The following is a 10,012-nucleotide window of genomic DNA, read 5'->3' as shown; positions in this document are numbered from 1 at the left end:
GGCTCTTCAAGAGAAGGAAAATTCAATTCTCTAATGTGATAACCAAGTTGTGTATACTTGGAGAGGTAGGATTACTTGAAAAGGTGGGAATAAATTCCCCTCTACTCCTATAGTGCATGGCCAAGGGGTGGAGGCTAAGGCTAAAACCCTAGCCTCCTCACACCAAGTGTGACGCATGGGTATGCATGCTCTTTGAGCTTGGGTTTTATCTCAAGTCCAGTTCACTATCTCTAAACCTAGATTGTGTCTCTCACAAGCCTATAGCATTGTCTCATAGGGGTCCATGTTTTTAAATAAAACATGACCAAAATAAATAAAAGCATGTCACCATTGTCAAATTACTTCAGCTTAAAGAGGGACCCAAAGAAAAAATATTATTAGCTCCAATAGGCCTGTGATCCTTATCATCTCATGATTTTGTCACAGGTTACTATGATTGCATTTAATTTCACTAAATAATTGTAATTGAACTTTAGTTAATATTTTTGAATTAATCAATTAATCTCTTATTCAATTCTTATTTTGATATTTGATTCCTCCATGAAATATTCTGTAGTCGAATTAAAGTCAATTAGACTGTCACTTTAATTTATTACCTCTTATCTTTGAGTACCCAATTTAATTACATAAGTATTCTCTCACTTGTGAAATATTATTTCATCAAGTAAATAAATATTTTACTAACTTTTACTAAAATGCTATGGCCAAATATTTTAGTAACTTTTACTAAAATTCTATGGCCAAAATATTTTTTTAGTAACTCTTAACAAATTTTCTAGTTTTACTCATCCTTCTTTTCCATCACATGTGTGCAAGTTAAACAATGTCATTTATGGTTTCAAGCAAGCTCCTAGAGCTTGATTTTCTAATCTCAGCAACAAGTGCTTAGATCTCTGGTTCATTGGGTCTAAAGCTAACTCTTCCTTGTTTACCTTTAACTCTTCCTCATTTACTATGTATATCTTGATTGTTAGTATTTTATGTTGGCAACATTTTGGTTGACAAAAATATTTTATGTAACGGTTGCATTTTAAACAGGTTTATCGGTTTTATTCAAAGTCTTCAAGTTATATGGACAGTGTTTGTTTCATGTCATGTGACTGGTCACAAGTTTCTAGAAGATGTCCATGAAGATTCCATACTTTTTCCAAGACAAATCAACCAGTTCTTGTGCAACCGTCTGGACGAGCCTTTTAAGGCATCCGGACGCCCTGCAATGTCTAGAAGCTTCAATGTTGAAGACGTCCGGACGTCAGAGCAACATCGTCCAGACGCTAGGTCAAGCTTCTCCAATTTCTACACGGAGTTGGATTTCAGTCGACACTATTTGGGAAGTTTCTGCAAGACTTCTGGACGACGTGACAACACGTCCGGACGCTATCCAACGTTCCAGAATATTTCGGGTTTCCTTTACGGATGCGGAAAGGAGTGACAGTGAAGATCGTCTAGACGCTCGGCCAAGCTGTCCGGACGTGGTCCTATTATGGGAAGAATTGCGCTATTCTGGAAAGGCAATCTCAGAAGACCGTCCGGACAAGGCTAACTTCCGTTCGGATGCTCCATAGCCAGAGTCCGAATTTGTCTAGAATTGGATTTTCTAAAGCCTATAAATAGATGGCTCTAGGCTTGTTATTTGTAAGAATTCAGTATAGAATTCTATATATAGTGCTTAAAGAGGGTGTTTAGGGAGATTTGAAAATCCTCTAGCTCTCTAGTCGTTGCCGGTGTGTGCTCAATAGTTCGTGTGAAGTCTATCTTAGGGGTCGGCCCTAAGGTAAAGGATTCCATCAGAGATCCTTTCAAGTAGGAGACTTGGTTGGGAAGCGTTCACGATGGGCTTTGTGTTATAGTTAAAGGTATGACTACTGCAATAGGTTTTGTGAGTACGAGTGCTTTATAACTTGCTTTGTTTTTGGATAGTGAATTTCCTGGGTTTGACTACCCCGGAGTGATTTTTCTCTTCAAAGAGTTTTCACTTCATCAACAAATATCTTGTCTCTTTTATTTTCCGCATTTAAGATATTTTGTTGCACACGAACACACACTTGGTATTTAGAAGTCATATATTTATTTTTCAATTGGTATCAGAGCTTGGTACACTCTGGTTAAGATTAAATTCTTGAGTGTGATCTCTTGACTTCTATTTGTCTTGTTATTTATCATATCTCAAAATCTTAATTCAGTTCCGCCCTTTGATGGGATGAACTATAGCTATTGGAAAGCCCGCATGCCCTTCTTTTTAAAATCAATTGACATCTGAAAAATTGTTGAAACTGGTTGGATTAAACCAGAGGAAACAGACGAAATTACTATCACTCAAACAAGCGCACAACTTTCCAATGATAAAGCCTTCCATGCCCTATGTGAAGCACTTTCACCATTTGAATTCCCAAGAATTTCAAATTGTGAAATTGCTAAAGATGCATGAAAAATTATAGAAACAACATATGAAGGCACAAAACTGGTTAAATCTACCAAGTCTCAAATGTTGATTTCTAAATTTGAAGAAATTAGGAGAGTTTTACACCTGGATTAGCAACCTAAGAAACTCTATGGTGAGTCTTGGGAAGTCAATCTCGGATGTAAAACTCATCTGAAAGATACTAAGATCTTCGCCTAAGCGTTTCAGGATTAAGGTGACCACCATAGAAGAAAACAACGATCTGGAGGAGATGAAGATTGAAGAGCTGGTAGGATCTCTTCAAACATATGAATATTCCTTACCTCCAGTCAGAAAGGCAAAGACCATTCCCCTCAAAGCATCTAAGAAGCAAACCAAAGTCTCATCTGACGAAGACTCTAACATTGATGAAGATGAAGTGGCAATGTTAGCCAAGAACTTCGAGCGATTTATGAAGAATAATAAGTTCAAGAAGAAGTTCTCTGACAGACTAAAGAAGGCTCCCCACAGAGCTAAGTTAGAAGAAGTTGAGAAGAAGGATCCAAGGGGTCCCCAATGCTTTGAATGCTCAGGCTTCAGGCATACAAGACTAAATGTGCAAATCTGAAGAAACTAAAGGGGAAAGCTTTTAATGCTACTCTCAATGATGAGTCTGAGAAGGAAGAAGAAACTCCTGAGGAAGAAAAGTTCCTTGCATTCGTGGCCCCATATGAAGAAAATGAGGGTTCTCAGTCATACTACTTTGAAAATAGTGATGAAGATGATATGCAAACAGCCTATCAGCTTCAATACATAGAGTTCTTAAAACTGAGGGAGAAGTACAAACAGCAAGTGCTAGACCTAAACAACCTAAGGACTGAGAAGACCACTATGCTAATAAAGATCAATGATCTAGAAGAGAGGCTTCTGGAGACACAGTTGCAACTAGAGAAAGTCTCTGACGAGAAGCTGACTCACACGCTCTTCATTCAGAAGTGTCCAACTGACAAGTCCGAACTCGGGTATGTTCTTCCTTTTACTTCTGATACTCCTTCTACTTCCCAGACTATTTTTGTGAAGCCAGTTATTCCCGAATCTCCACCCTCATGTGTGGATAAGGGAAATTTTTGGTTTTGTTTGGTTTGGTCTTGGCGTTACTGGGAGAGAGGGGATGAGATGGTCCTGATATGGAGTCTGGACTTTGGTTTGTAAAACGGAGTTGTTGGGGAAGAAGGACTTCTTTGGGTTGCTGGGAAAGACGACGGACTTTTGGGGATTGTTGGGAGATATAAAAAATAATAATAATATTTAAAGAAAATAGATAATATAATAGAGAATGTGATAAACTTGATATTAAAAAGTGAGTAGTTAAAATTGATAATTACACTTTTTGGTTAGGTATTTTACCTAAACGTTGCTGGAGTTGCTCTAAAGGTGAAAATTATTCCTTATAGGGTATTGAAGCCTCTTCTATTAATAGAGGTTTGGATGGGTCTTAATATAGAAACCGATAATAAAATAAAAAGAGAGAAAAAAATTTCAATGAGTTTCACAAGAGAAATAAACAGTTAAGTTGACAAAGACACTGAATGGGATATCTGAAAATTCGATTTGGATCCTTAGATTTTCATCCAATCTGTCCCTTCAAATTAAAACTTGAGAATGAAATAATAATCTCCAAGACCCGGAAGACAAGGGTTAGTGTCCTCATATAGGGGTGCAAGGTGCAAGCCCCATCTCCATATTTATTTCATTTATTTTCTCTTCACTTTTATAATTAAGAATATGTTTTGGATTCCCCTACTCTGCCTTTCTCTTCATTGTAAAAAGTGTCAGTCATGCATGAATTATTGTTTTGTGCGCAGTTGAGAGAGAAATAAAAGTCTTTCTTAGGAGAGAGAGAGAGAAGAGACTCCCGTTTGTAACGGGGGAGCAGTTTATGATTTGGACAAGGGGAGATAATAGTTAAATAATATGATATGGATGGATGGAATGTGAGAAAGTTATGGGTGCTTGTTTGTAGGCAGGGACTGTACATACGTGTGTGTGTGTAGAGAGAGAGAGAGTTATGAAATGGAAAGGAGGGGGTCTGAGTCTGATAATTTGTCTGACATGAAAAGACTGGTGTCCAAGTGGGCATGAATAAATGGGCGTGGAGAGGGGCTGCGTGTGGGTTTCTTCATTCTTGTCACACTTTGTCAGATAAAATACATCTTCTTCTACAGGTGTTTCACAGCAAGGAGAGAGAAAGAGAGTGTTTGATTAATCAGTTTAATAAATATGGTATGTTAAGGCGATCTAAGAGAATGAATTGAAGTATATATAGCTTTGAAGTCGACCAAGTTTGTTTTAAGATTAAGAAAGCACATGCTCGTGATGTGTTACGCTTATCAAATGCACGAGGATAAGTTCAACTTAATTAATTGAGTTGCCCTATTTTTGGTTTGAGAACCAAAAAACACCTTTAAACTACCAACTACAGTCTTGAAACAGGCTTCGCTGAAAAACTATTCTATTGCTCCTTGTGTAACTTTTCATTATTTTCGCAGACAATTCTTATATATATTTGTATTTTGACGGTACATATAGGAGATTACTTGCATGTGCTTTCTTATTAAAACTATTAAAAAAAAATCTGTATTTTTTTTATGCTAAAAAATATATGTACTATTTCTGAAGGTTGAATTAAGAAAATTTCCATCCATTCTCATTTGTTTTGGAGCGAGTTGAGCTTAAAGATCCAAGTGCCTTAAATAAGAGGCGCCCCATTTAGGATTTGGGTGTGTATTTTCGAGAGAGAGAGAGAGAGAGTAATATATATATAAATGTTCATTTTGCTTGGGAAGAAAGGATTTCTGACTTTATCAGTATTTTTGACCTTTCGTCTTCGTCCTTTTCTTCTCTACTGATGGATTCATTCTCTTTCTCTCCTTGTGTGCTTCGAGTTCATGCATGAACTAGTTCCTCATCGCCATCTCTTTTCTAAACTTCAATACCCACAAGCCCTTCCAAAATAATATATATATATATATATATATATATATATATGGCTTCCATGAACTGGTTGGGTTTCTCTCTTTCCCCTCAAGAACTCCCACCGCAGCCTACGGATCATCAAGATGACTCTCAAAACACAGTCTCTCGCCTTGGCTTCAACTCTGACGACATCTCCGGCACTGATGTCTCCGGCGACTGCTTCAATCTCACTTCTGACTCTTCCGCTCCATCCCTCAACCTTCCTCCCCCTTTTGGCATACTTGAAGCACTCAATAGAAATACTCAACCCCAAGGTTTTGTACCGCCTCGCCATCCACTGTTTCTTACCTTTTTCTCCTTTCTCTACAAGTTCAACTCCTAAAACCCTAATAATCTATTTCGTTCTTCGAAATGGGATTCTTATCTTCGATCAGGCAGCTGTTGGAGCATTTTTTTTTTTTTTTTTAATTATTTTATGATTTTTTTTTCTTTGCAGATTGGAATATTAATGGTTTAGGGATGAACTCAAGTAGCAACTACAAGAGCAGCTCAGACCTGTCTATGCTAATGGGTAGTTCATGCAGTAGCCAGAACCTTGAAAACCAACAGCAGCCAAAGCTCGAGAACTTCCTCGGCCGACACTCTTTTGGTCATCGCGAAAGCGCCGCATACAATAACACCAGTTCTGACTACATGTTCAATAGCAACATTGGTGGCGGTGGTGGAGGTGGGATCCACAACAATAGCTCCATTGGGTTGTCGATGATCAAGACCTGGTTGAGGAACCAACCGGCACCACCGCCTCAGCCGGAGAACAAGAATGACGGTGGTGCAAGTGGCGGAAACCTAACAAGTAGTGCGCAAACGTTGTCGCTTTCGATGAGCACGGGGTCACAGTCTAGCTCCACTTTGCCACTTCTTACGGTAAGCAGTTCCGGCGGCGGGAGTGGCGGAGAGAGTTCCTCATCGGATAATAAGCAGCCCAAGACAACAACGGCGGTCGATAGCCAAACCGGTGCGATCGAGGCGGTGCCAAGAAAGTCCATTGATACTTTTGGACAGAGGACTTCTATATACCGTGGTGTAACAAGGTGCGTTATTCTTTGCATGCTTTGCTTGCACTTCCAAAATATATTTTTTGATGTTTTTAATTTTCTTTCTTTCTTTCTTTCTTTCTTTCTTTATTATATAAAATACATTTTAGTTGTTTAATTTTTTAGGGTTTTGATTTTCCAGGCACAGATGGACCGGCAGATACGAGGCTCATCTATGGGATAATAGTTGTAGAAGAGAGGGACAAACTCGTAAGGGAAGGCAAGGTATATATCTTTTCAATTATATATATATATGTTTAATTTAATAAAGTAACGATATATATATATAATTTTCTATATATTGACTCACGTTTAATTTCCTTATGTGGGTTTGGTTTTTTTCTCATATCCATGCTAATGTGGGGCTTCCTGATCAACCTGATCTTCTTGCAGTTTATTTGGGTAAGTACTAGACTATATACAGAAGACTCGTGTTTCTTTTTTCTGGAAAATTGTCAGTTAAGCGTATAACTCAAAAGATGTACAATTCTTATGGGCTTTTGTTTTAATTTTATCTAGGAGGCTATGACAAAGAAGAAAAGGCAGCTAGGGCTTATGACTTAGCAGCATTGAAATATTGGGGTACCACTACCACCACGAATTTCCCAGTAAGTTAATTAATTTCCACTTTTTCAATAAATTAAAAGTTAATCACATGCAGTTAAGTGACTGCCAAGCAAATTTTCCTTTTTAGCAGTTGAATTATTGCATATATAAATATGCCCAATGTTGGCAATGTCATCGACATACACTTACTTTAACCTACAGATGATGGGGAAATGTGATTCACAGAGATATGCACATTGTACAAGTATCCCGGATTGATGGGGTTGTTGTCCGATTTCAAAATGAATGGTTTTTCAATGTATTAATTAGGGTTTTAATTTGTTTAATTGCTCATAATAATATTACATCTTCCTTGTGTTAATGACAAAATTATTCAGATTAGCAACTACGAAAAAGAGTTGGAAGAAATGAAGCACATGACCAGGCAAGAGTATGTTGCGTCTTTGCGAAGGTACATTTAAAAATCTGTCTCGATCTCTATGCTAGAGCAGCAAGCAAGATCACAGATTTATGGAATTGACTATATATATGATTCCATTTTTTTCTTGGTGCAGGAAGAGTAGTGGGTTTTCACGGGGTGCATCCATTTATAGAGGAGTAACAAGGTAATTAATTAATTAATTAATATGCATGAGAAGATAATGCATGATTCTAATCAAATAGCTCGCCAATATTAATTCGATCTTGACAGGCCAGGGTATAGTATGATGAATGTTGTTAATTATACAGCTTGTTATTTGGTTTTGTGACAGACACCACCAGCATGGACGATGGCAAGCAAGGATTGGAAGAGTTGCAGGGAACAAAGACCTCTACTTGGGAACTTTCAGTAAGCTAGTGATATACATGATCGATGTTATTCCTCATGTTAATTTGAAAATAGGATATAAATATTATAGAAATTAATGATGTTGTTAATGTAGGCACCCAAGAGGAAGCCGCAGAGGCTTATGACATTGCTGCCATAAAGTTCCGTGGACTGAATGCAGTAACAAACTTTGACATGAGCAGATATGACGTGAAGAGCATACTGGAGAGCAGCACGTTGCCCATTGGTGGGGCTGCGAAGCGATTGAAAGACGTTGAGGCGCAGGCTGCTGAAATGACTGTGGAGGGGCAAAGGAGAGATATTGATCATCATGACAACATCACTTCTTCTCAGCTAAGCGATGGAACAAACGGCTACCATGGGTGGCCTACTCTCGCATTCCAACAACAACAACCTTATAGCATGCACTACCCGACGCCGTATGGGCAAAGGGTTTGGTGCAAGCAAGAACAAGATTCTGATAATGTTCACGGCTTCCAAGATCATCTTCATCATCAGTTACAGCTGGGAAATACCCACAATTTCTTTCAGCAAAGTTCTGTTCTACACAACCTGATGGGGATGGAGTCGGGTTCAATGGAGCACAGCTCTGCAGGATCCAATAACTCAGTCATTTATAGCAGCAGCAGCCAAGGAGGAGGAAATGGGTATGGAAATCATATTGGTGGGTATGTAATCCCTATGAGTACGGTGATTGGTAATAATGATCATCATCAACAACATCATCAAGGAAATAGTAATGGTTTTGTTGGGGAAAGCGATGAGGAACAGCAGGTGAAGGCGCTGGGTTATGATCAAAATCATGTGTTTGCGTCAACAGATATTCCTTATCATCATGCCAGGAACAACGTCTATTATCTCTCACACCAATCATCAGTACTACCAGCAGGTGTGGCTAAGGCCAGCGCATATGATCATCACGATCATGATCATGATCAGAGCTCCACGTGTAATAATTGGGTCCCAACTGCGGTTCCAACCGTCAAACAATATGGCTGTACTTTGCCATGGAGCTCCAACGTACACACTACTACTTTGGAATGATGTTGATGATGGATCATACGTACCTAAAGATAGAAAGAAAGAAGGATGCATGGATGTACACACACTACTACTACAGTACTACTAGCTACTGATCGATGATCATTAATTTCCTAATTTTGATTTTTTTTTTTTTTTTTTTTTTTTTGTTCTAACTTAATTAATTGCAGGCAAATTTTAGAATATTTAAGGGTCCAGGTAGCTGAATTCAGTTCAGGCATAGCGATTAGTAGGGCTATGAATTTTGGGATCTCCACACAATATGAATGGATCCTCGGAAAAGTTGTATTAACACCAGGCTTTGTAATTTTGAATAACATATAATTAATATGTCGATACAAAGAATGGGGTTTTCCTCTAATTTATGTACGTGTTTCTATATATATATATATATACATAGTTATTAGGAGGCTTTAACCGGCCTGCACTCAATTAAGTATATATATGTTAATTAAATATTGCTCAGAAACCAAAAATATATATACTATTAATTATTAGCATTATATATATTCACCAGAATATGTAGATAGCTAGCTAGCTAGGTATATATTACCCTTAATTTATTTTTTCTTGTCATTCATTTGAGTGCTAAATTAGTTTTTCTTTAATATTATGCGCGCGGCCTATCTTATGATCTTACTCATGCAAGCCAAAGCCTGGCAGAGTTGAAACCCTATCTTTAATTCCATGTTTAGGTTTTAAAATCAACTCTAGTTCCCCGGCCGGCCCCAACCTTTTTTTCTTTTTCTTTTTTCTATTGTAAATTTCCCTTCACTGCAAAAATAAATAAATTTACAAATATAGTTTGATAGTTAGTAGAACTCTGTCCAGTCAAGCACCAATATATTTGAAAATCCATGGTCATGTCCTTGTGAGTTTTAAACTTAATTCTCATACAGATGTCTCGGAGGGTTAGATCTTTGTTACAATTTTTAAAATTAACGCAATGTTTAGTAAATGTTACTGACGCTGATTTTTACACAGTTGGATTGAGCAATGAATAATTGCAAAACAAAGGGAAAAACTAGCCACCAGAGTGACGCCAGTTCAAAGGCCGACAGGGAAGCCTTCGATGTTTATTAAGTCAATCATATGAATTTTTAAGAGAGCCTCAATAGAGTTTAC

General features: G+C 37.8%; 1 protein-coding gene across 1 annotated transcript; it reads left to right on the top strand.

The window, feature by feature from the left end:
- Positions 1-5,235: 5,235 nt before the first annotated feature.
- LOC133852760 (AP2-like ethylene-responsive transcription factor BBM) lies at positions 5,236-9,223 on the top strand. Its single transcript, XM_062289509.1, has 9 exons — positions 5,236-5,670; positions 5,853-6,447; positions 6,593-6,675; positions 6,844-6,852; positions 6,970-7,058; positions 7,395-7,468; positions 7,572-7,622; positions 7,770-7,846; positions 7,941-9,223. Exons 1-9 carry the CDS (start codon positions 5,427-5,429, stop codon positions 8,888-8,890), a joined length of 2,172 nt encoding a protein of 723 aa, XP_062145493.1. The 5' UTR covers positions 5,236-5,426; the 3' UTR covers positions 8,891-9,223.
- Positions 9,224-10,012: the final 789 nt, after the last annotated feature.

This window comes from Alnus glutinosa, chromosome 12 (genome assembly GCF_958979055.1).
Source record: "Alnus glutinosa chromosome 12, dhAlnGlut1.1, whole genome shotgun sequence".
NCBI classification, from domain to species: Eukaryota; Viridiplantae; Streptophyta; class Magnoliopsida; order Fagales; family Betulaceae; genus Alnus; species Alnus glutinosa.
Note: the sequence above shows the minus strand (reverse complement) of the source record. Positions and strands in the feature narration are given on the sequence as shown.

What these genes read in the sequence shown, in the direction of transcription:
- LOC133852760 (XM_062289509.1), top strand. Translation starts at nt 5,427, where the DNA reads ATGGCTTCCATGAACTGGTTGGGTTTCTCTCTTTCCCCTCAAGAACTC. An exon ending in TAGAAATACTCAACCCCAAG is followed by an intron (nt 5,671 to 5,852) that starts GTTTTGTACCGC and finishes TTTTCTTTGCAG; the next exon opens with ATTGGAATATTAATGGTTTA. An exon ending in CTACCACCACGAATTTCCCA is followed by an intron (nt 7,059 to 7,394) that starts GTAAGTTAATTA and finishes AAAATTATTCAG; the next exon opens with ATTAGCAACTACGAAAAAGA.